Source organism: Bubalus kerabau, chromosome 11 (genome assembly GCF_029407905.1).
Source record: "Bubalus kerabau isolate K-KA32 ecotype Philippines breed swamp buffalo chromosome 11, PCC_UOA_SB_1v2, whole genome shotgun sequence".
Classification (NCBI taxonomy): domain Eukaryota; kingdom Metazoa; phylum Chordata; class Mammalia; order Artiodactyla; family Bovidae; genus Bubalus; species Bubalus kerabau.
In genome coordinates this window covers 109,344,332-109,368,638 of record NC_073634.1, presented here as the reverse complement: position 1 = coordinate 109,368,638, position 24,307 = coordinate 109,344,332, and the positions used below count along the sequence as shown (strand labels likewise).

General features: G+C 54.0%; 1 protein-coding gene and 1 long non-coding RNA gene across 2 annotated transcripts; one reads left to right on the top strand and one right to left on the bottom strand.

The window, feature by feature from the left end:
• Positions 1–8,440: 8,440 nt before the first annotated feature.
• LOC129622664 (uncharacterized) lies at positions 8,441–12,323 on the bottom strand. Its single transcript, XR_008700105.1, has 3 exons — positions 11,662–12,323; positions 10,185–11,038; positions 8,441–8,974 (listed from the first exon to the last, which is right to left on the bottom strand). It is a non-coding gene; the product is annotated as an uncharacterized LOC129622664 (long non-coding RNA).
• Positions 12,324–12,669: 346 nt separating this feature from the next.
• On the top strand, positions 12,670–22,379 carry ZMYND19 (zinc finger MYND-type containing 19). The gene is made up of 6 exons (XM_055541706.1): positions 12,670–12,827; positions 14,070–14,129; positions 14,901–15,007; positions 15,599–15,739; positions 21,757–21,937; positions 22,048–22,379. The coding sequence occupies exons 1-6, from the start codon at positions 12,777–12,779 to the stop codon at positions 22,189–22,191; spliced, it is 684 nt and encodes a 227-aa protein (XP_055397681.1). The 5' UTR covers positions 12,670–12,776; the 3' UTR covers positions 22,192–22,379.
• Positions 22,380–24,307: the final 1,928 nt, after the last annotated feature.

Below are 24,307 nucleotides of genomic sequence, written 5' to 3'. Positions count from 1 at the left end.
CCGCCGCGCTCCCAGCCCCGCCCTCCCGCCAGACACGCCCCCACCAGCCACACCCCCGGCTCGCCCCGTTCGCCCAGGCCACGCCCAATCATCGCCACGCCACGCCCCCTTCAACGTTCGCACCGCACTCACCTCGCCCCCGCAACGCCACGCCCACGCCACGCCACGCCCCTCGTCGCCACGCCCCCTCCCCGCCAACGTTCGCGCCCCAGTCCCCGCGCCCCGCCCCCTAGCCTGCCAGGCCATTCCCCAGCCGTCCCCGCTTCCTGTCCCCAGCCCTCCCTCCCCCCGGGCTCCCCAAAGCCCCCCGCCCGCTCCAGCCCTGCCCCCAGCCGCGCCTAGGTCGGTCCGCCCGGCCTCTCCCCGCCCACCCCCTCGGCCAGCCTAGAGCAGCTCCAGCGCAGCTCGCGGGAGCCCGGCGCATCTGCTCCCCCTCCCGCCCCACCTGTCAAGGGGCCGCCCGGGCCAACCCCAATCCCAGGCTCCTCCCAGGGGTCGCCCCCGCCCCGCCGGAGGTCTCCAGTCTGGGTTCGTGTCCTGGGCGGTGGGCGCTTGGGTCGGCCGCGAGGAGCGGGGGGGGGGGGGGGGTGAGGGGGTGAGGACAGAGAAGGCGATGCTGGGCGCCTCCTGGCTGGGGAAATACCGGGTTGCTGTAAGGAGGGCGTCAGGATGATGCCACGTGTTTGTCCAGAACAGCTAGGCGAATGGGTGGCATTTTTTGATGGAGACACCGGCCTCGGTACAAGCTATTTTGGAAGAAAATCATGACCCGCAGAGGCAGAGGTGCCCGTTAGGCACCTGAGTGAACCAGCACTTCTAGGCATGAGTCTGGGGGGCGTGAAGGACGAAAGATTTGTCAGAGACATGTTTGTACCTGGTGACTCTATTCAGGACGCTGATGACATCAGAATCGGGGGTGAGAGCCACAGAAACCTAATCTAGGCCTCCAGTGACAAACAGGGGCCTTAGACTTAGAGGCTGAGGGGTCCCCGGAGGCCAGGGAAATCCTGAAACCAGGGCTCTTGCAGGCTCCAGGCCCACCTGGCCCACCTGGGACTCTGATGAGGCAAGAGGGAGCTTCTGATTGACTGGTCTGACACTTTGCTGTCAGGGGCGTGCAAATGGGGGAATCCCTGAACCAGGAGTTTGGGATGGTGAGAGATGTGGGAAGCCCTAACATGCTAAATATCCAAGGCAGAAATCAAAAAGGAAATGTTTGAGGAAACAGGGAGAGAGGGTGTGCTGGCTGCTGCAGAGATGGAGGCAGAAACAGGGGCCTTTATCCCAGGTCACCTTTATTTCCTGCAGTTGGCCCCCAATAGGGCTCTGCACACTCCTTACTCTGACCCTTCCCAACCCGTCCCCCTCCAGAAGCTCTGCTGCTGTGTCCTCATGTCTACCATCACCACCCTGACATCCCATTTCTCTAAACTCCTTTCATCTTGCTCTCAAGGAACCCAGGCTTCTCCTGGCAGCTCTAAAGTATAAATGTTTATTTTCAAACAATACCTCTGGGCCTGCAAGTGGGGTGAACTCCTGACTCTCTATGACTGCCTCTAGACCATTTCCCCCTTCACCCTACTAACTTCCAGCTTTAACCCTCATTTTCTCAGAGTAATAATTCCTCCCCCACCCCAGCGCTGTTACTGTTACTTTCAGAATCGAGGCCCACCTCCCCTTATTCTTCGGTGATTTCAGCGCCTGACTCACTCCCTGTCGTTCTCTCTCCAGGACCACTGGTGCTGGGATTCCGGCTTCAGAATCCGCATAGGCTTCCCTCCAATTTTCACTTCCTGGCCTATATCTGAACATGAACCTAGGATATGTTGTAATCAGCTATGGTAACGTGACAGACACAGAGCCAACTGCCTTGAAAGAAGAGTTCAAAGCTTACACTTCGCGAGAGGGGAAGCCACTCAAAGCAGGGCCACCTGGGGAAGCACCAGTGTCAGCTGTGAGCAGGAGGGACGCGAGCTTGGCCAGAGCCCTGCCTGTGTTTTCGGTGGGCAGGAGGCAGGCAGGCAAGCTTCTGCAAGCTGAGGATTGGGTGGTGAATGATTTCAGTGAATTACTGTTGTCCAGTGCCTGGCCCTGGGTGGTTGGCCTGGTGTGTAGTTAAAGGAGGCGGGTGGGGTGTGGGCCCTGGACCGGTCGCTTTGCATGTGAAAGCTGTGTTGGCAGGTGAGTTGTTTACTGTCTAGGAATTAGCCAGCCTGGGAGGGGCAGTCTCTACCCAGCCAGCAAGGCCCTCAAGATGTCAAAGCATCGAAGATACAGAAAATAAAAAACATGATCAGTGCAGTGCTCATCCCCATGACCCTGTCCTCCGAGAACCTTCCCCAGTAGCCTCTCCTGCAGCTTAACTTTTGTCTGAACGATGTCTCCCAACAAGTCCTCACCCCTTCCCACGCTCACTGTTGCTCCCGTCAGCAGGTGGATTCCATCCCCTCTTGTTGATTGGGCCCGGGCCCTTGACTTGCTTGAACTGCCAGAAAGAGAGATGCCACATGACTTTCAGGCTCTAAGGAGGGCTCGCAGCTTCTGCTTTCATTCCCTGAGGGTCCCGAGCTCCACGTGACAGTATCTGGCTACTGCTCTGGAGTGATGCCCTGGAGGTGGGGGAAGCCAGGACGTGAGAGTCAGACTTCCCACCTCACTCACACACCCTGACTGAGGCTGCAGGAGGGACCCTGACTGTCCCAGCCGTCTAACGAGCCACCCCAGTTTATTACTTACTCTGAAAACTAATGGTGACCTCCTTCAGAAGGTCCCGGGCACGCACTGCTGCACTCAGTGCCCCCGACCTGCAGCAGGCCACCGCACACCCACAGCTTCGCCCGAGACTGCTGGACACTCACAGGCAAGTCTGGATCAGTCTCTCGTGGGTTCACTGCTGCTTTCTCCTGGGTCCTGGTGTGCACAAGGTTTTGTTTGTGCCCTCCAAGAGTCTGTTTCCTGAGTCCTGTGTAAGTTCTGTAATCCAATCCTACTGGCCTCCAAAGTCAAATTCCCTGGGTGTTCTGAGTCCTTTGCCAGATTCCCAGGTTGGGAAATCTGTTGTGGGTCCTAGAACTTTATTAACAGTACGAGAATTTCTTTGGTATAATTGTTCTTCAGTTTGTGGGTTGTCTGCTCGGTGGCTCTATGGTGGGTTAATGGTGACCTCCTCCAAGAGGCTTATGCCACAGGCTTTTTGACCCAGGTCTCCTGCACCCAGAGCCCCTGCCCCTGTGGCAGGCCACTGCTGACCTGTACTTCTGCAGGAGACACTCAAACACAGTTCTGGCTCAGTCTCTGGGGTCTCTGGGTCCTGGTGCACATAAGGTTTTGTTTGAGCCCTCCGAGCGTCTCTGGCAGATATGGGGTTTGATTCTAAATGAGATTTCACCCTCCTATCATCTTGCTGGGGCTTCTCCTTTACCCGTGGATGTGGGGTATCTTTTTTTGCTGGGATCCGACATTCTCCTGTTGATGGTTGTTCAGCACTTCAGTTCAGTTGCTCAGTCCTGTCTGACTCTGTGCAACCCCATGGACTGCAGCAGGCCAGGCCTCCCTGTACATCACCAACCCCCAGAGTATACTCAAACTCATGTCCACTGAGTCTGTAATGCCATCCAACCATCTCATCCTGTGTCGTCCCCTTCTCCTCCTGCCCTCAATCTTTCCCAACATCAGGGTCTTTTGCAATGAGTCACTTTTTCGCATCAGGTGGCCCAAGTATTGGAGTTTCAGCTTCAGCCTCTGTCCTTCCAATGAATATTCAGGACTGGTTTTCCTTAGGATGGACTGGTTGGATCTCCTTGCAGTCCAACAGACTCTCAAGAGTCTTCTACACGGCAGTTCAAAAGCATCAATTCTTTGGCGTTCAGCTTTCCTTATAGTCCAAATCTCACATCCATACATGACTACTGGGAAAACCATAGCTTTGACTAGATGGACCTTTGTCAGCAAAGACATGTCTCTGCTTTTTAATATGCTGTCTAGCTTGGTCATACCTTTTCTTCCAAGGAGGAAGTGTCATTTAATTTCATGGCTGCAGTATCCATCTAAGGTGATTTTGGAGCCCAAAAAAATAAAGCCTGTCACTGTTTCTGTTGTTTCCCCATCTATTTGCCATGAAGTGATGGGACTGGATGCCCTTCTTAGTTTTCCCAATGTTGAGTTTTAAGCCAAAATTTTCACTCTCCTCTTTCACTTTCATCAAGAGGCTCTTTAGTTCTTCAGTTTCTGCCCTAAGGGTAGTGTCATCTGCATATCTGAGGCTATTGATATTTCTCCTGGCAATCTTGATTCCAGCTTGTGCTTCATCCAGCGGAGCCTTTCTCATGATGTATTCTGCATATAAGTTAAATAAGCAGGGTGACAATATACAGCCTTGACATACTCCTTTCCCTATTTGAAACCAGTCTGTTGTTCCATGTCCAGTTCTAATTGTTGCTTCAACAGTTAGAACTGCCTGTTCAGCACTGAGTTGTAACTGTGGAATTCTTGCAAGAGAAGATAAGCACACCTCCTTCTACTCTGCCATCTTAAGGGTTCACCTTAACTCCACCATAATTTGGTCTCAGGTCAAACAACAGGGAGGGAACACAGCCCCACCCATCAACAGAAAATTGGATTAGAGATTTACTGAGCAGGTCCTGCCCATCAGAACAAGACCTGGTTTCCCCTGAGTTAGTCTGTCCTAACAGGAACCTCCCTTATCTTAACCCTAAACCTCTTATCCTCCTGTCTGAGGGCAGGCAGAATGAAAATCACAATCACAAAAAAACTAATCAAACTGATTACACAAGCCACCGCCTTGTCTAACTCAATGAAAATATGGGCCATGCCATGTAGGGCCACCCAAGACGGATGGGTCATGGTGGAGAGTTCTGACAAAACGTGGTCCACTGGAGAAGGGAGCGGCAAACCGCTTCAGTACTCTCGCCTTGAGAACCCCATGAACAGCATGAAAAGGCAAAAAGATATGACACTGAAAGATGAACTCCCCAGGTCGGTAGGTGCCCAATATGCTACTGGAGATCAGTGGAGAAATAACTCCAGAAAGAATGAAGAGACGGAGCCAAAGCAAAAACAACACCCAGTTGTGGATGTGACTGGTGATGTAAGCAAGGTTTGATGCTGTAAAGAGCAATATTGCATAGGAACCTGGAATGTTAGGTCCATGAATCAAGACAAATTAGAAATAGTCAAACAGGAGATGGCAAGAGTAAACATAGATATTTTAGGAATCAGTAAACTAAAATGGACTGGAATGGGGGAATTTAATTCAGATGACCATTATATCTACTACTGTGGGCAAGAATCCCTTAGAAGAAATGGAGCAGCCCTCATAGTCAACAAAAGAGTGTGAAATGCAGTACTTGGTGCAATCTCAAAAATGACTGATCTCAGTTCATTTCCAAGGCAAACCATTCAATATCACAATAATCCAAGTCTATGCCCCAACCAGTAACGCTGTAAAAGCTGAAGTTGAAAGCTTCTATGCAGACCTACAAGACCTTCTACAACTAACACCCAAAAAAGAGGTCCTTTTCATCATAGGATCCTGGAATGCAAAAGTAGAAAGTCAAGAGATACCTGGAGTAACAGGGAATTTTGGCCTTGGAGTACAAAATGAAGCAGGATAAAGGCCAACGGAGTTTTACAAAGAGAACGCATTGGTCATAACAAACAACCTCTTCCAACAACACAAGAGAAGACTCTACACATGGACATCACCAGATGGTCAGTACTGAAATCAGACTGAGTATAGTCTTTGCAGCCAAAGATGGAGAAGCTCTATACAGTCAGCAAAAACAAAACGGGGAGCTGACTGTGGCTCAGAAGATGAACTCCTTATTGCCAAATTCGGGCTTAAATTGTAGAAAGTAGGGAAAACCACTAGACCATTTGGGTATGACCTAAATCAAATCCCTTACAATTATACAGTGGAAGTGAAAAATAGATTCAAGGGACTAGACCTGATAGAGTGCCTGAAGAACAATGGACAAAGTTTTGTGATGTTGAACAGGAGGCAGTGATCAAGACCATCCCCAAGAAAAAGAAATGCAAGAAGGCAAAATGGTTGTCTGAGGAAGCCTTACAAATAGCTGAGAAAAGAATAGAAGTGAAAGACAAAGGAGAAAAGGAAAGATACACCCATCTGAATGCAGAGTTCCAAAGAATAGCAAGGAGAGATATAAAAGACTTCCTCAGTGATCAATGCAAAGAAATAGAGGAAAACAATAGAATGGGAAAGACTAGAGATCTCTTCAAGAAAATTAGAGATACCAAAGGAACATTTCATGCAAAGATGGGCACAATAAGGGACAGAAATGGTATGGACCTAACAGAAACAACAGATATTAAGAAAAGGTGGCAAGAATACACAGAAAAACTATACAAAAAAGATCTTCATGACCCAGATAATCATGATGGTGTGATCACTCACCTAGAGCCAGACATCCTGGAATGCACAGTTAAGTAGGCCTTAGGAAGCCTCTCTATGAACAAAGCTAGTGGAGGTGATGGATTTCCAGTTGAGCTATTTCAAATTCTAAAAGATGGTGCTGTTAAAATGCTGCACTCAATATGCCAGAAAATTTGGAAAACTCAGCAGTAGCCACAAGACTGGAAAAGGTCGGCTTTCATTCCAATCCCAAAGAAAGGCAATGCCAAAGAGTGTTCAAACTACTGGACGATTGCACTCATCTCACACACTAGCAAAGTAATGCTCAAAATTCTCCAAGCCAGGCTTCAACAGTACGTGAACCATGAACACCCAGATGTTGAAGCTGGATTTAGAAAAGGCAGAGGAATCAGAGATCAAATTGCCAACATCTGTTGGATCATCGAACAAGCAAGAGAGTTCCAGAAAAACATCTACTTCTGCTTTATTGACTATGCCAAAGCCTTTGACTGCGTGAATCACAATAAACTGTGGAAAATTCTTAAAGAGATGGGAATACCAGACTGCCTTACCTGCCTCCAGAGAAATCTGTATGCAGGTCAAGAAGCAACAGTTAGAACTGGACATGGAACAACAGACTGGTTCCAAATTGGGAAAGGAGTACATTAAGGTTGTATATTGTCACCCTGCTTATTTAACTTATATGCAGAGTACATCATGAGAAACGCTAGGCTGGAAGAAGCACAATCTGGAATCAAGATTGCCAGGAGAAATATCAACAGCCTCAGATATGCAGATGACACCACCCTTAAGGCAGAAACTGAAGAAGAGCTAAAGAGCCTCTTGATGAAAGTGAAAGAAGAGAGTGAAGAAGCTGGCTTAAAACTCAACACTCAATAAAATGAAGATCATGGCATCCAGTCCCATCACTTCATGGCAAGTAGATGTGGAAACAATGGAAACAGTGACAGACTTTATTTTCTTAGGCTCCAAAATCACTGCAAATGGTGACTGCAGACATGAAATTAAAAGACGCTTGCTCCTTGGAAGAAAAGCTATAACCAACCTAGACAGCATATTAAAAAGCAGAGACATTACTTTGCTGACAAAGGTCTGTCTAGTGAAAGCTATGGTTTTTCCAGTGGTCACGTATGGATGTGAGAGTTGGACTATAAAGAAAGCTGAGCGCCAAAGATTTTTGAACTGTGGTATTGGAGAAGACTCTTGAGAGTCCTTTGGACTGCAAGGAGATCCACCCAGTCCATCCTAAAGGAAATCAGTCCTGAATATTCATTGGAAGGACCGACGTTGAAGCTGAAACTCCAACACTTGGCCACCTGATGCGAAGAATTGACTCCTTGGAAAAGACCCTGATGCTGGGAAAGATTGAAAGTGGGAAGAGAAGGAGGTGACAGAGGATGAGATCGTTGGATGGCATCACCTACTCGATGGATGTGAGTTTGAGTAAACTCCGGGAGCTGGTGATGGACAGGGAGGCCTGGAGTGCTGCAGTCCATGGGGTCCCAAAGAGTCAGACGTTGAGAACTTGGTTGCGTTCAGCCAAGAGGCTCTCCTACTTTGGGTGGTGTCTGCCCAGGTTAGAATGTCCTAGATACCTTTTTGCTGGTCTGACACCTTGACCCGGGTGGCTGGGATGGCAGGGGCTGGTCAGGTTCCCCTTCCCTGAGGCCTCCCCATATGATTTGCTTCAGGGTCTGCACAGAATGAGGATTTACAGATAGTGAGACTGTTTACCTGTGGGCAGGCCCCCGAGAGGGAGGAAGATGAAGCTGTCAGGCCTCAGACCTGGCCTCTGAATTCCCAGAACTTTCTACCAGTTTATGTGCGTCAGAACAGTCAGAAGAGGGAGATCCCTGGCCGGGGTTCAGTCCCTGGTTGGGCAGCTAAGATTCCGCAAGTTGTGAGTCACAGCCCCCACCTCAAAAACAAAAAAAAACAACAACAAAAAAAAAACAATCATAGGATTGGTACGGGAGGGAAAGACTTGAATTGATGGTGACAGTTTGAGACAGACCGGCACACCAGCCATCAGCAGGAGAGTCAACCAGCTGAACCCGATCTCACCATGGAATCATTACAAAATCAACAGCTGTTTTAAGCCGCTGAGGTTTGGGGTTGTTTATTATGCAGCAGCACGTATCTGGACCAGACACTGACACTTAGAAGTGAGATGCTGCCAGTCACAAAATTCTGAAATGTGGCTCTTTGGAGCCAGGCAGCAGGTGAACCTGGCAGGCAGTGAGGACTTCCATCCCCGGTGAAGGACAGAGAAGGGCAGGGCTGGGTCAGGATCGGTGGGGAAGTGGAAGACCACCAGCTGTGGTAACAGGGCAGACAGAGGCCAACTGGTTTCTTTCAGTCATTTATGCTAAAGTAAAATAAAGAAAAGACAAATGAACCTTACAAGTAATGTTCCATGTCCCACCAGAAGCTGGAGGAAATATTTCAAGTCAGGTCTTACAATAGGAAAATAAAAATATTTCTCAATCCCAGTCTTTCCAGGCAGCAAATGTCCTCAAGGTAAGAAATGACATCCTGCGGAAGATTGAATCCAGGGCACTGTGGGCAAAGCATAACTTCAGGGTTAGAAGATATCAAGGGCGTGGTGTATGACCCTTTGTTAAAATTGCTGAAACATCCCTGGGGGAGCGGACCCTCCCAGATGCTGTGAGCCACATGCAAGGGCTTCCAAGTGTCTTGAGGAATTGAGCACACAGCTCGACCTTGACGTTCACAGCACAGAGGAGCCTCTCAAAGATATTTGCAGGGTGCTTTTGTCTAATAAAATGTGTTATAATTTGATACCTAGAAAATCTGCAGTTTTTTTTTTTTAACGGTTGTATCTACTTAAACTAAAATGGATGATGTTCAAAATAAAAGAGGCTTCTGGGCCCTCAACTTTCTCCAGAAAAGAAGCAGGCTGAGGAAGCTACTTAGGCTGCAAAAATTTCCCCGTGGAAAAGGGAGGATGACTGAGGGGCAGGGCAAAGAGGCAGAGAGAGAAGCCCACCCCAGAAGAAGGAGGGGGAGGGCAGAGGAGCCCTTAAAGGAGCATTGTGACCATGTCTGCTGCATTTCAACCCTGCCGCGCGTGCCCGTGGCTACAGGGAGCACGGCCCCCTTTTCCTTTTTGAACCGGGTGTCTATTTACTTTTCCTGTGCTTCCCCATGGAATGTGGGTCTTGCAGGGACAGATAACTTGCTTCTGGCTTTGCTGCATGTCACAAGCCAAGAGCAGTAGTGAGATGTGGTTCTGGGATCTTCATGCAGGAGGAACTGAATCATTAGGGGCCAGAGTGTGGACGGGTGGCGGGCAGGTTGTTCCACTGGTTCCCACCACCCCCTCCCCGCCCCAAGCTGTGCTTTCCAGAACTCGTGCTGCTGTGCGCACCCTTCCCACACGGATTCCAGGCTCGCCTGCAGGACTTGCTGTGGCCAGCAGGATACCAGCAGGAGAGATTCAAGCAGAGGTCCAACAGGACCTGTCACGTAGAGTAGAGCCTCCACGTGGTAAGCGGTCCAGCTCTCCTGGCTAAATAACAGGACACCCCACCCAGGGCAAGTCACATGGAAGAGAAATGTGCTCCAGGTGAATTCTCAGCTGACTCCAAATGAAGGAAGGACCCCACCTGTAGCCCCTCGCAAGTCTGCACAGCTCTGAATCCCTTTCCATCTTTGCCCCCCCGAACAGCGATCCTCCAAAGCCCCCTGAGTGCGCTGGGCAAGCACTGGGACCAGACTCTTAGACGTCTCCCCCTGTCCCCCTCACCTCTCCACACTCGCCCGGGATCGCCTCAGTCTTGGCTGCACCCAAATCTTCTTTCGCCTTGCTTTCTCAGGAGCAGCCTAGATAGGCTGGAGAAACGCAGTCACGCTGACTGGGCAGATGACACTTCCGGGTTCCCTGTTGTCTTCTCCTAGTTCCATCCTCGTCCTCTCTCCTGGGACCAGCTCCCTTCTCACCTTCAACTGATGGCCTCCTTCTCATCAGAGGAGAGCCCTCCAGCTTCCTACATCCACACTCCCTTACGTCAGACTCCCCTTGGAGCTGTGGCTGAGCGAACCGCCTGAGCAGTTAGTTCCAGGCCAGCCCTCACACTCTCCTCTCGGCAATGGCTCGCCTCCTTCTCCTCCACGGGCTCATTCCCGCTGGTGGAAAACCGGCTGTTTCCTTTCCCACTGTAAAACCAACAGTTTCTCCGGACTTGCCTTTCTTTCTCACTTTGGTCGTTTCTCTGCTCCCTTTCAGCCAGAACACCCTGAAGAGTAGTCGGTCCCGAGGCCTTCCCTTCCGCGTCGCCTCAGCCCCCTCAGTCGGGCTTGCTCCTCCACCTCGTACACCTGAAGGTGACCGGTGCCTTCGTTGTGCCTTCTGTGCCCACCATTCGGGATCTCTCAGCAGCACTGGACAAGGCCGATCTCTCCTTCTCAGCCTAGCACCGTCATCGCTTGGCCCACTGCCCTCTCCTGGCGTCCCTCCTACCTGACATCCTCATCCTCTGTACCAGCTCCTCCTTCCAGCCTCCCTTCCTCCTTAGCGTGAGGATACCCAGGGCTCAATCTTTTCCCTCTCTTTTTCTCTATTTGCATTTCCTCCCATGGTGAACTCATCCAGTTGTATGGCTTTAAGTACAACAAATACCCTCGTGAACATCAATCTATACTCATGTATTCAATTGCCTTATAACCTTAACCTGTGGCATGAGGAAGAAATATATTTTTATCTTGCTAAGCCGCTGAGAATTTAGGGTTGTTTGTTACTGCAGCATAACCAGGGCTATCCTGACTGCTACAAAACACTGCCATCAAAGGTGTGCCCAACACCATCATTTCTTAGTTGGGTAAGCTTGCATTAGCTTCCTAAACATCCTGCCTGCTTTCACCCTTCCCTCACTGTCTACATCAGCTGCCATGATGCACTAAAAAGCTATTCCTTCTTTCCTATCCTCCAATGGCTCACTTTTCTGAGTGTAAAAGTCACAGTCCTCACCAGACTCCACACCCATCCCAACCTCCACCTCTCTGGCCATGTGCCCTGTTGCTCTGATGCACTCATTGGCTCACAGAGACCGCCTCCACTTTTCAAAAACGCCCAGTTGGGGCCAGATTAGGGCCTTGGCACTGCGCTCTCCCAGCTGCCGGGGATGCTCTTCCCCTGGAGCCCACATGGCTCACTCCCTCTCTCGCTCCCAGTTTGCTCAAGTTACTTGGCAGTGAGATCTACCCTGCCCCCACTTTCCCAGGACCTCCAACTCCCTGATGCTGGTCTACTTGTTTCCCCACAGCGTAGATCACTTTCTAACAAGGCGTGTAACTCGCTGGTCATGGGCCTTTTCTGTCTCCCTCGCTAGAACAGGAGCAGGGGTTTGCTTGGTGCACTGGTGTAGAGCGGTTTCATTCGGGGTTGGGAGTGAGAGCCAGATGGAGTGGTTGCCAGGAGACAGGTATACCCACCCCACCCCCACCCCCCCACCCCAAATCGTCAGGTCTGGGAGTTCCTGTTCAGGAAGGATTTGGAGCAGGCTTTTCAGCGCCCCTTCTCGAAGCCCAGGGAAGGATCGTGTAGCACAAGCATGGTGCTATGGGATCCTGATCCCGGCCCATGCGCGGAGGTGGCCAGGGAGAAGGGCGGCCCGGTGCCCGGTCAGCCAGCAGCACTCGCTGGGCTCCCACGTCCCGAGGGCACTGGATCCAGCCACGGAGTCATAGGGGCCCCGGGACTCCGGATCCGCGAATCCACCCCGGCCTCCTGCCCTCTGTCCACGGACTATTCACAGGGAGCCGCAGCCAGCCCCGCACGGACCCCGACCTGCAGGGCCCGGACGGCCCAGGGTGCCCAGCCAAACCGCCCGCTGCGCGGGCCGAGGCCGGGCTGGGGGGTCTGCGCTGCGAGCGGGTGGCACAGCCTCCCGCACAAAGCTTCCCGCGAAACTGACGTAGGCGCGGGGCGGCCGCGCAGGCTCCGCCCCCGGCCGCGCCCCTCCCCCGCGCGCTCGCGGCGCCCCAACGCGCCTGCGCACTCGCCCTCCCACCACTGGCTGCGGCGTGGCGGCGCGCGCCGGCCGGCGCCCTGCGCGCCGCGTGATTGGCCGGGCGGCGGCGGGCGGGGGTGTGTCCGCCGCGCGCCCCGCCCCCGGCCCCGCTCGCTGAGGTGCGCGCGGCGGCGGTGGCGGCGGCGGCGGCGGCGCGTGGCAGGTCCGGCGGGCGCCCGGCGGCGGCGGCCCGACCCCGGCCCAGCCTCGTCCCGCCCGCCCGCCCGCCTGGCCCCGTTCCTGTCCCCCATTCGCCCGCCCGGCGCGCCGCGGCCCCGCCCCGGCATCTCCCGAGGGAGCGGCGCCGCCGGCCGAGCACAGGCCCGGCCATGACCGACTTCAAATTGGGCATCGTGCGGCTCGGCCGGGTGGCCGGAAAGGTGCGCGGCGCGGCTTGGGGCTGGGGCCGGGCGGGAGGCGTGGGGCGCCGGGCCGGGGCCGAGGGCCGGGGCTGGTGTGAGGCTAGGGGCTGAGCGGCGCTGGGGGTCGCGGGCGCGGTCTGGGAGTCGGAGTCGGGGGTGCGAGGCTGGGGGCGCAGGGCCCGGCCAGGGCGGCGGGGCGCATGGGCACAGGCCCGTAGGTTCGCCGGCGGCCTGGTTCTTAGGGCAGCCTTGGTTCAGTGCCGGCCCCGGCCGTGCGCCGCGGGTCGGGGGCTGCGGCCGTGCCTGCGGCCGCGAGGAGCGCAGGCCCTTCCGGGGCAGCGCGCTCGCTCTCCACCGGCCCTTGCGGGTCCGTAGTGAGCTCCGCGCAGGGCTCGTGCTGCCCGAGGCGGCCCCCTCGGGCTGAGCCTCAGTTGGCCTCGGCCGAGCGGGGCCTCCCTCTGCTTCTCTCTCTTACCGGGCCCCGCCCTCCGCGTATTCGAGGCTGGGGCTTCCTGGCACCTGTGGGCATTGAGGCTTGGCTGTTTCCAGGAGCCGGCCGGCCGTGCAGCTGAACCAGCCACGGACCTTACCCTGGATGGGAACCCTGTTCCCATCACCAGCGGCGGAAGCTTCTGGTGGGAGAGAGGAGCAGAGGCAGTCAGTTGAAGGTAAAGCCGGTTCAGATACTAGTAAAAAGCTCTCCAAGCGAAAATGATACTGGTCCATTTCGGGGACCGTTTCCTGCCCTCCCGCAAGAGGCAGTGACTGTCTAATTACGGAAGGGTGGGCTCCTTATTAGCGCTGAGATCTCTGCAACTCCGTGGTTGTCTGCAGTAATGCCATCCTTTAAAACTTTTACTTGGAGCGTTTTAGACGAAGAGGTAGGAAGGACAATTCCGTGGGCACCTGTGTGCGGACTGCCTGATAGTTGAAACCTTCTGGATATTCTGCTTCAATCCCAGGGCCCTGCCTCTATTCCTGTGACATCGTGGTCTTGGACTGGGTTTATCAACACATTAAAACGCACAGCTTAGTGGTTGAGCAGTTCTCAGGCACTTCTCATGGCTAGTCGTGAGCAGATGGCAGGTGGAGCCTGGTGCCACAACTGTGCGCCGTGCTGAGTGGGGAAAGAGCCGCCTTTGGCACATCTGCCTACCTTCAGGGTGGACTGACTTCTCTGAGCCCATGAGGGCTGCTCCTGCTTACCGGTAGTCCCCTGTGCTGATGCCAAATGTAACGCCTTGAAACGTTAATTTCCAGACCAAGTACACACTGATAGACGAGCAGGACATCCCGCTGGTGGAGGGCTACTCGTTTGAGGTAAGGATGCTGTTCCTTTGCTGGCCTGCCTACAGTCGTGCCCAGGGGGGTCATGAGGGGTGGGTTTTCATCCATGTGATGTGAGGCAGCCCCTTGCACATGAGCTGCTCAAGCAGGCGGGTGAAGCCCTGTCCAGAACCCTGGTCTCCAGAGAACCTGGCTGTCAATGTGGAGCCCCCCCCCACGGCCTCCATGATGCTTGCTGTCTTACTCACTTCCACGTTGCTTGCAGGCTCTTCCCAAAAAAGAGACAAATTGTGCCATGTCTTTGATTGAGTTCAGTCAGATGAGCCGCTGTGCTCAGGGAGACTCCAGGGCTGCCCCGCCTTCTCTCCAGCCTCGGGCTCTTGCAGGGCTGGGTGCCTTTGTCCTTACCTGGCTGTTTGGGCTCCAGTCCTCACCTGCCTGCTCCTCCCTCCACCCTGCAGACCCACCCCACTCCTATCTCAGCCGTCACCCTTTTACACTTACTTGTTCCAGGGCTTATCTTTTTTACTGGATTAGGGACTTTTTTTTAAAGGTAGGGAGACTTATTTCTCTGTGTCCACGGTAATTTGCAAAGAGTGGTTCTTAAGTGTGTCTTGCCTTCATGTAGGCGGGTACTTCTCCGTGCCACGTGTCTGGGAGCCTCCAGAGACCACCAAGGTCCCAGGAACAGGCCTGGCATTTGTCCCTCTGGCTTGCTTGTTTCATTCATTTTTCTAAAAGGAATTTGGAATGTTGTTGAGAATTGCAGGCTTTTTAACAGAGCTTCTTCTTGTTTCTTCTCAGGCCCGGATGGAAGTAGACGCAGATGGAAATGGTGCTAAGATATTTGCATATGCCTTTGACAAAAACCGAGGAAGGGGGTCGGGAAGGCTCCTTCATGAGCTGCTGTGGTGGGTGTTTCCAAGCTGCTTGTTCCCCTTCTGGGTTTGCACCAGCCTTGCAGCGCAAGGGGCTTGGGCAGCCAGAGACCCTTCAGCCCTCATCGACAGATGATACCTTCCCAGGTCTCCCAGTTACTTCTTTGCCATCGCCACTAACTGGGAGGATGGCTGCCCTGTGTCCTCTGGCACTGGCAGGGTAGCCTAAGAGTCTGTAAGCCCTGTGCCCTTCCTGCTCCCAGCGCTTGGGCCACAGCGCCTCTGGAGGCGGGCGGGGTCTGGCCCCTCCTAGGTCCTTTTGAGCTTATCCCTGGGACATGGGGAAGGGCCGTCCTCGCTTCCCTGTGAACACTGAGGTTCCGAAGTACTTGGGCCCACTTGGGGGTGTCCCCCAGGCTGTGTGTGAGATAGTGTGGGGTTCCATCCTTGGCTCCCTGGAGTCTAGTGCTTAAGTCCAGGGGCTGGGCTGTCCCCTTTGGGCCACAGACTGGCAGACTTGGGTTCCCCTCAGCAGCCGTGCTCCCAGTGGGCCGAGGACCATTCAGCGCGCATGGCTGAGACGAGCAGTCAGGGAGCCCGTCTGGAGCACTGTCTGTTCCCTAGGGAGCGGCACAGGGGGGGCATCGCCCCTGGCTTTCAGGTGGTGCATCTCAACGCCGTCACTGTGGACAACCGCCTGGACAACCTGCAGCTGGTGCCGTGGGGCTGGCGGCCCAGAGCCGAGGAGGCCTCCAGCAAGCAGAGGTGGGTCTTCCTGGGGCCTGGCGACGCGGCCCCGCCAGGCTCACTGCCGAGAGAGGCCGGCTCGGCTCTGTGCTCTGCAGCTTCTGTGGGTCTGGGAATGCTAGTCATCTCCCTTCAAGGTGTGCGGTCAGGACAGTGGCTCAGAGGTCAGCTGGACAGCCTTCACCTCTCCTTGGTCCAGACTCCATTGTTAGAGTCTGATCCTGGCTAAGGTGTCCTCACATGGCTCTTGAAGGAGGCTGAGCGTCACGACAGTTTGTTAGGATTCTTATCCTCCTGGGGATTATGGTAGTCTAGACTTGTGGTTGCAAGTGACAGAAACTGAGCCCAATTTGGCTGAAGCGAAAATAGGACCCTTGCTGGCTCCCCTGCTGAGATGTGGCAACCCACAAAACCACCTGGAGGTCTCGGGAGCTCTGCCGGGGCTGCGCACTGACTGCTCAGCAGTGACCAGCGGCACTGAGGAGCTGCTTGTTTTGAAGCACTTTTCTGCTCTGCTGGGGATAGCACGGTTCTTGCATCAACAAAAAGGAAGCTTGGGGAATTCTCTGGTGATCCGGTGGTTAGGACTTGGCACTTTCGCTGCTGTGGGCCCAGGTTTGAACCCTGGTTGGGGAACTTAGAACCCACAGGTTGTGTTCTTGTTGTTCATTCGCTAAGTCCTGTGTGACTCTGCAACCCCATGGACCGCGGCACGCCAGGCTCCTCAGTCCTCCACTGTCTCCTGGAGTTTGTTCAAACTCATGTCCACTGAGTCGGTGGTGCCATCCAACCATCTCATCCTCTGTCGGCCCTTTCGCCTCCTGCCTTCAATCTTTCCAAGCATTGGAGTATTTTCCAATGAGTTGGCTCTTCGCATCAGGTGGCCAAAGTATTGGAGTTTTAACTTCATCATCAGTCCTTTCAATGAATATTCAGGACTGATTTCCTTTAGGATGGACTGGTTGATCTCCTTGCAGTCCAAGGGACTCTCAAGAGTCTTCTTCTGCACCACAGTTCAAAAGCATCAATTCTTCATTACTCAGCCTTCCTTATGGTCCCAACTCTCACATCCATACATGACTTTTGGAAAAACCATAACTTTCACTACAGACCTTGTTGGCAAAGTACTGTCTCTGCTTTTGAATATGCTGTCTGGGTTGGTCATAACTTTTCTTCCAGGGAGTGAGCGTCTATTACTTCTGTGGCTGCAGCCACCGTTGGCAGTGGTTTTGGAGCCCAAGAAAGTAAAACCTGTCACTGCTTCCACTGTTTCCCCTTCTATTTGCCATGAAGTGATGGAACCGGATGCCATGATCTTAGTTTTCTGAATGTTGAGTTTTAAGCCAGCCTTTTCACTCTCCTCTTTCACTTTCATCAAGAGGCTCTTTAGTTCTTCTCTTTCTGCCGTAAGGGTGGTGTTACCTGCATATCTGAGGTTATTGATATTTCTTCCGGCAATCTTGATTCCAGCTTGTGCTTCCTCCAGCCCAGCGTTTCTCATGATGTACTCTACATATAAGTTAAATAAGCAGGGTGACAATATACAGCCTTGATGTACTCCTTTTCCTATTTGCAATCAGTCTGTTGTTCCATGTCCAGTTCTAACTGTTGCTTCCTGACCTGCATTCAGGTTTCTCAGGAGGCAGGTCAGGTGGTCTGGTATTCCCATCTCTTTAAGAATTTTCCCGTTTGTTGTGATCCACACAAAGGCTTTAGCTTTAGTCAGTGAAGCAGAAGTAGGTGTTTGTCTGGAATTCCTTTGCTTTTTGTATGATTCAGCAGATGTCGGCAATTTAATCTCTGGTTCCTCTGCCTTTTATAAATCTGACTTTAACATCTGGAAATTCTTGGTTCATGTGCTGTTGCCTCGCTTGAAGCGTTTTGAGCATTACCTTGCTAGCATGGGAAATGAGTGCAATTGTATGGTAGTTTGAATATTCTTTGGCATTGCCTTTCTTTGGGATTGGAATGAAAACTGGCCTTTTCCAGTCCTGTTGCCACTGTTGAATTTTTAAACTTTGCTGGCATATTGAGTGCAGCACTTTAACAGTATCATCTCTTAGGACTTGGAATAGTTCAGCTGGAATTCTATCACTTCTACTAACGTTGTTCGTAGTGATGCTTCCTAAAGCCCACTTAACTTCGCACTCCAGGATGTTTGGCTCTAGGTGAGTGATCACACCATCGTGATTATCTGGGTCGTGAAGATCTTTTTTGTATAGTTCTTCTGTGTATTCTTGCAACCTCTTCTTACTTAATCTCTTCTGCTTCTTTTGGGCCCTTGACATTTCTGTCCTTTATTGTACCCTTCCTTACACAAAATGTGCCCTTGGAATCTCCAGTTTTCTTGACTAGCTCTCCAGTCTTTGCCGTTGTGTTGTTTTCCTCTGTTTCTTTGCATTGTTCCTTTAAGAAGGCTTTCTTGTCTCTCCTTTTCTCTGGAACCCTGCATTCAGCTGGGTGTATCTTTTCTCCTTTGCCTTTCACTTCTCTTCTCTTCTTAGCTATTTGTAAGCTCTCCTCAGACGACCATGTTGCCTTACTGCATTGCCCTCCTCAGACAACCATGTTGCCTTACTGCATTTCTCTTTCTTGGGGATGGTTTTGCTCACTGCCTCCTGCACAGTGTGACAGACCTCCGTCCATAGTTCATCAGGCACTCTATCAGATCTAACTCCTTGAATCTATTTCTCACTTCCACTGTATAATCACAAGGGATTTGATTTAGGTCATACCTGAATGGTCTAGTGGTTTTCCCCACTTTATACAATTTAAGTCTGAATTTGGCAATAAGGAGCTCATGATCTGAGCCACAGTCAGCTCCCCGTCTTGTTTTTGCTGACTGTATATAGCTTCTCCATCTTTGGCTGCAAAGACTATAATCAATCTGATTTCAGTATTGACCATCTGGTGATGTCCATGTGTAGAATAGTCTCTTGTGTTGTTGGAAGAGGGTGTTTGCCATGACCAGTGCATTCTTTTGGCAAAACTCTGTTGCCCTTTGCCTGGTTTCATTCTATACTCTAAGGCCAAACTTGTCTTCAGGTTACTCCAGGAATCTCTTGACTTTCCACTTTAGCACTCCAATCCTCTATAATAAAAAGGACATCTTTTTCTTGTTGTTAGTTCTAGAAGGTCTTGTAGGTCTTTCTAGAACTGTTCAAATTCAGGTTCTTCAGCATTACTGTTGGGGCAGACTTGGATTACTGTGATATTGAGTGGTTTGCCTTGGAAACGAACCGTAAAGTACTGCGTTTCGGACTCTTGTTGACTGTGAGAGCTACTCTATTTCTTCTAAGGGATTCTTGCCCGCAGTAGTAGATATAATGGTCATCTGAATTACAGATGACCTATCCACAAGTTGTGTGGCACAGTAAAAAAAAAAAACACCCAAAACAAAAGGTTGTGGTATCAGGACAAGTATAGGGGCGGCTGAGCGGTCAGCAGGCGGGTGGCTCAGCACTCACAGAAGACCAGGGTGGACCTGGCCAGCTCTGCCGCTGACCGCTGCAGTCGCTGGAGGGATGGCCCCATTCTGCTTCACACCGCTCTGGGGCCCCGCCCCGAGGTCCCTCCCTGTTGGTCATCCCAGGAGCCAGCTGGTCGGGGTTGCTGTGGCTTGCCAGCAGCGGTCAGCCTGTCTGCGGTCCTGCACGTGCTGGGGCCCAGCTGTCCGAGGGCGGCCTGAGCTCCCCGGCGCCACGTGTCCTCCCACCTCGTCCGTGGCCTCTGCCCAGTGGCTCGTGGTGGGAATCGGCCCCTGCAACTCGGGGGTCCCCGCACCCTTGCTTGCTGCCCTGGTGTCACCCCAGTGGGCACGGGGTGGCCCAGCCAGGTGGAAGGTGCTCTGAGCGAAGGGGCAGTGTCCTCCCTTCCCATCTTCAAACGCCGGCTGGGGCTGAACCTCCCCTCCTCTCGGTCCTCTAGGACCTCACTGAAGAGCTCGGAAAGCACCAGCATTCTCCCCCATCCTGACGTTCACCCTTTTCTTCCTTAAAGAAATGTTTGTGTTGCCGTGAAACACGGTTGACGCCGTTCTCCCGCTCTGGGGTGCGCTTCTGTGCGTCAGGCGCACCTGCAGTGCAGCCCTCACCGCCACCGTCTCCGGGGCCGCCGCCTCTTCCCAAATGAAGCTGTGTCCTGACAGAACACTGCGCGGCCCGCCCCCGGCCCCCCAGATCCCCCGATCCCCAGATCCCCTCCCCCTGCGAGCCTCCGGGTCCTTGATCCCAGCTGAGCGGGCTCACGGCACTCGACCTCGGGTCTGGCTCCCTCCCGTCTCCTCATTTATGTCCTCAGGGCTCATCCGCGTCATGGCCTGTGTCAGAGCTTCCTTTTTAAGGTTAAATAATATTCCATTGTGTGTGTATGTGTGCACGAGTGCAGCACACTTGGTTTATCCACTCTCCCTCATCAGGCACTTGGGCTGCCTCCCCCCTCACCTGCTGTGAACCCACTTGTACAAAGAGCTCTTCTGGCCTCTGCTTTCAGTTCTTGAGAGTGTGTGTCCAGAAGTGGGATCGCAGGATCGTGTGGTAGTTCTGTTCCCTCTGGAGGAACCGCCACGCTGCTGTCCTTGGTGTCTGCGTGCTCTGCCTCCTCCCTCAGCGTGCAGAGGTCCTTGCCAGCATGTGGTATTCTCTGTCGTTCGGTAGTAGCCATCCCAGGAGTGCGAGGTGGTCCCAGTGCAGTTCTGAGTTGTTTTCCTGATGGTCAGTGATGCTGAGCGTCGTTTCATCTGCTTTTTGGCCCTGTGTGTGTCTTCTTTGGAGAAATCTCTGTTCAAAACTTGGTGGTTGGTTTTTCACTTGAGCTGCAGAGCTCTTTATTCAGGGGATACATGGTTTGCAAATGTTTTCTCCCATTCTATAGATTGTTTTCTTATTCTACTGTTTTTTTTGATGTACAAAATACTTGAATTTTCTTTTTTTTTTTTTCACAAAAACTTTTTTTTTTCTTTTGTTACTGTGCCTTTGCTGTCGTATCCCAGATCGTTGCCATATCTGAGGCTGTGAAGCCTTTGTCCTGTGTTTTCTCTGAGAATTTTGTTGTTTGGGGTCTTACATTTAGGGCCCCCCCCCCTTTTTTTTTTACTCTTTTTTAAACTGAAGTATAGTAGATTTACTGAGGTGGCTCAGTGGTAGAGAATCCACTTGCCAGTGTAGGAGACATAGGTTCAATCTCTGCCTGGGTCAGGAAGATCCGCTGGAGGAGGGCCTGGCAACCCACTCCAGTATTCTTGCCTGGAGAATCCCATAGACAGAGGAGCCTGGTGGGCTGTAGTTTGTGGGGTCGCAGAGTCAGACACGACTGAGCACGCACGCATAGCAGATTTCCAGTGCTGTGCCATACCCTTCCGTTTTTATCCAAGTCCCTCTCGGCCTGGCCTCCAGAGACAGCAGACGGGTTGGAGGGGATGGACCACCCACCCCATTGCTCTCACAGGGCAGCAGGTACCTCCTTTGAAGGCCAGCCCCAGGGCTGGGCTGCTCGTCGCTCGGGGTTTGCCCTGCCCGCCTGTACCTGTGGTGGGGGGCAGGTGTGGGCAAGTACGAGCTTCTGGCCCCGTCTAGGCAGAGCAGCAGTCGGGGGGATGGAGAGCAACTGCAGCGCCCAGAGGGTGGGTCCCCCAGATCCCCAGATCTCTCCAGGGGCAGATTTGAGCACCTCGGCCTACGAGCGGGAAGAGAGGCGGCCTGGTATTGACCAGGCCAGGCTGAGCCTGCGGCTGAGACCACATGGTCTCCATGCCTGTCGTGTGCCCGGCTCTCACAGTGTTGGGAAGACTGAGGGGCAAGATGCACACAGCCCTTCCTGTGCCTTTTAGTGAGAAGAGAAACAGGCTGAATCCTGGGTGTTGTGGGGAGGTGAGCTGGTGCAGCCGGTGGGCCAAAGGACAGACTGTTGGTCACAGCTGGGGAGGGGGTGTCCTGCGAAGGGGAGGCCGCTGGTCCGCCCTGGGGTCACCTACTCTTACCTCCGTGCCTTGCCCCTTTCTGGCCAAGGGGATCTGAAACCCCGTTTCTTTTGTTAAGGGAGCAAAGCTTATACTGGCTGGCAATTCAGCAGCTGCCCACAGACCCCATAGAGGAGCAGTTCCCGGTCCTGAACGTGACGCGGTACTACAACGCCAACGGGGACGTGGTGGAGGAGGAGGAGACGTCCTGCACCTACTACGAGTGCCACTACCCTCCCTGCACGATGATCGAGAGGCAGGTGCGTGCCGGCCGCCCGGGGCTGCGCTTCTCCCCTGCGGGGCCGCCCGGCCGGAGCCGGGCCCCCCGGGTCTGCGTGTGACCGGATCGGGCTCCTCTGTGTCCTTTCAGCTCCGGGAGTTCAACATCTGCGGGCGCTGCCAGGTGGCGCGCTACTGCGGCTCGCAGTGCCAGCAGAAGGACTGGCCGGCCCACAAGAAGCACTGTCGGGAGAAGCGGCGCCCCTTCCCGCACGAGCTGGAGCCCGAGCGATGACGCAGCGGCGGCGCGGCTCCTGGCTCCCCGGCGGCGGGTGCAGCAGCCAGCCGGCCGGCGGGCCCGGGGTTCACCCTCCACTGGCTCCTGCCTGCATCCGGCAGCCAGAGGCTCCCCGGAGCAGAGACAGCTGGGAGGGCCTGCTGGACGCTTCTCATTATTTATATGTTAATATGTTTGTAAACTCATGTACAGTTTTTTGGGGGGGGGAAGGCGGGAGGGTTCAGAACTACAAATAGGGTCGTTTGCTGTAACGCTCGCTGGGCGGCGGGGCCGAGGCGGGCGGGGGCAGCAGGCACAGTAAAGTGGGGCCGCCGCACCCTGGCCGCGCTCTGCTCTCTGCCTCAGGCGGCGTCCGCGGGCACAGATGAGGCTGCACTCCGCCGGAGCCGGGCGGCGGGGCGGGAGGAGACGCAGACCCGGCCGGCCGGCAGGGGCCGCTGTTGTCACCCACGCGCCTGGGCGCTCAGGTCAGGTGGGTTGCCAGCCCTGCTGAGGGCCCCCATGACTTGGAGCTTGCCCTGGCGCCCAGCGTCCTGTACACCTTGCTGAGCCCCCCAAGGGCCCGCAGCGGCTGTGGTTGCGACCTTGGGCCGTCCCGGCTAGCCCCCGGCCCCCACAGGCTCCCCGCTGTCTGCCGGGACACCCTGCGTGTGCCTCCCTGACCGGGGCCAGCTCATGGGTGGCCTTTGGTCTGTGAGCTGAACTTTCTGTGGCTGCCTTTGCAGGACTTGGAGGCTTCTTGGGCAGTGTGTCTGGAGAACAGGACTGGGGAGATGGGTGCTTGCAACATGTGGGGAGCAGGTGGGCACCTCAGTCCCAACACCGAGGGAGGGCTTTCCTTCAGGGGAAGGGACCCCAAGTGCCCTCGGGTTTTTGCTGAGAAGACCTGGCTGCTGTGGAGGTTGGCCGTGGTGCCTCTTCCAAGTTCAAGTCTTTGCTGCAAGGGGGTCTGCTCCAGGTGCCCCCAGACTGCAAGGGGGCTTAGCAAACGGTTGGGGAAGAGGATACATGTGATTCTGAGAGGCAGTCCTGCAGACCACAGCTGGCCTGAGGTCAGCTCTGGCCAGGGCGCAGGGCTGGGGAGTGCTGTGCGGCCAGCGTCCTGGGGTCTGGGGCCGCGTGTGCTTGATTCACCTTCAGAAACAGGCTCCTGGGATGAGCGCCAGCCTACAGGCTGTGTGTCCCGCCTGTGTGCTTGGGGGAGTGGCCAGGTTGGTCCTCCAGCCCGTCTCTGTTCCCCGACCAGCACTGACTCCCCTGTGGTTAGCTGCTTGCTGCTGCTGCTAAGTCACTTCAGTCGTGTCCAACTCTGTGTGACCCCATAGACGGCAGCCCACCAGGCTCCCCCATCCCTGGGATTCTCCAGGCAAGAACATTGGAGTGGGTTGCCATTTCCTTTTCCAATGCGTGAAAGTGAAGCCGCTCAGTCGTGTCTGACCCTCAGCGACCCGATAGATTGCAGTCTTCCAGGCTCCTCGGTCCATGGGATTTTCCAGGCAAGAGTACTGGAGTGGGGTGCCATTGGCTTCCCCATGTGGTTAGCTAGTCCTCAGAACATTCCATTGGAATGGAAGTGCCAGAGTCTCCGCTGACCTGGAGGACGTCACGCTGGGTGCTGACCTTGGGTGCTGCTTGCTGTGGCTCCTGGCTCACCTGGAGCAGCCGTGCCCTGGGGCTTGCTGCCGACTGTGGCTGGGGGGAGGGGGCTTGGGTGGGCACCACCTCCTGGTGGTGCTGCATCTCGTGCTGCTTGTCGGACTCTGCGTCTGGGCTGGTGAAGGGCCCTGGGTGGAGCTGAAAGGGTGGCTGAGGGCTTGCTGTCACTGCCAAGGGCCCTGGAGTGGCCACCCAAGGGCCCACAGGCTGGCTGTATCCCCTTGCTTCCCCTGTCCTTTATTGGATATCTGGCCCCTGGCTCTGCTCTACCGACCTCTTGACTTCTGTAGCCACACATCCGAGAGCGACTGAAAGTTCAACATTCATGGCTGTTACCTGTTAGGAGTGAGGCAGGGGGCTGCTTGGCCTGACTGCCTTTTGCACCAGATTAGATCAAGGTGTGTGGCTCAGCCACTTCAGGGTGCCCTCCTGTTTCCTGACCAACCTTTCTACTCTG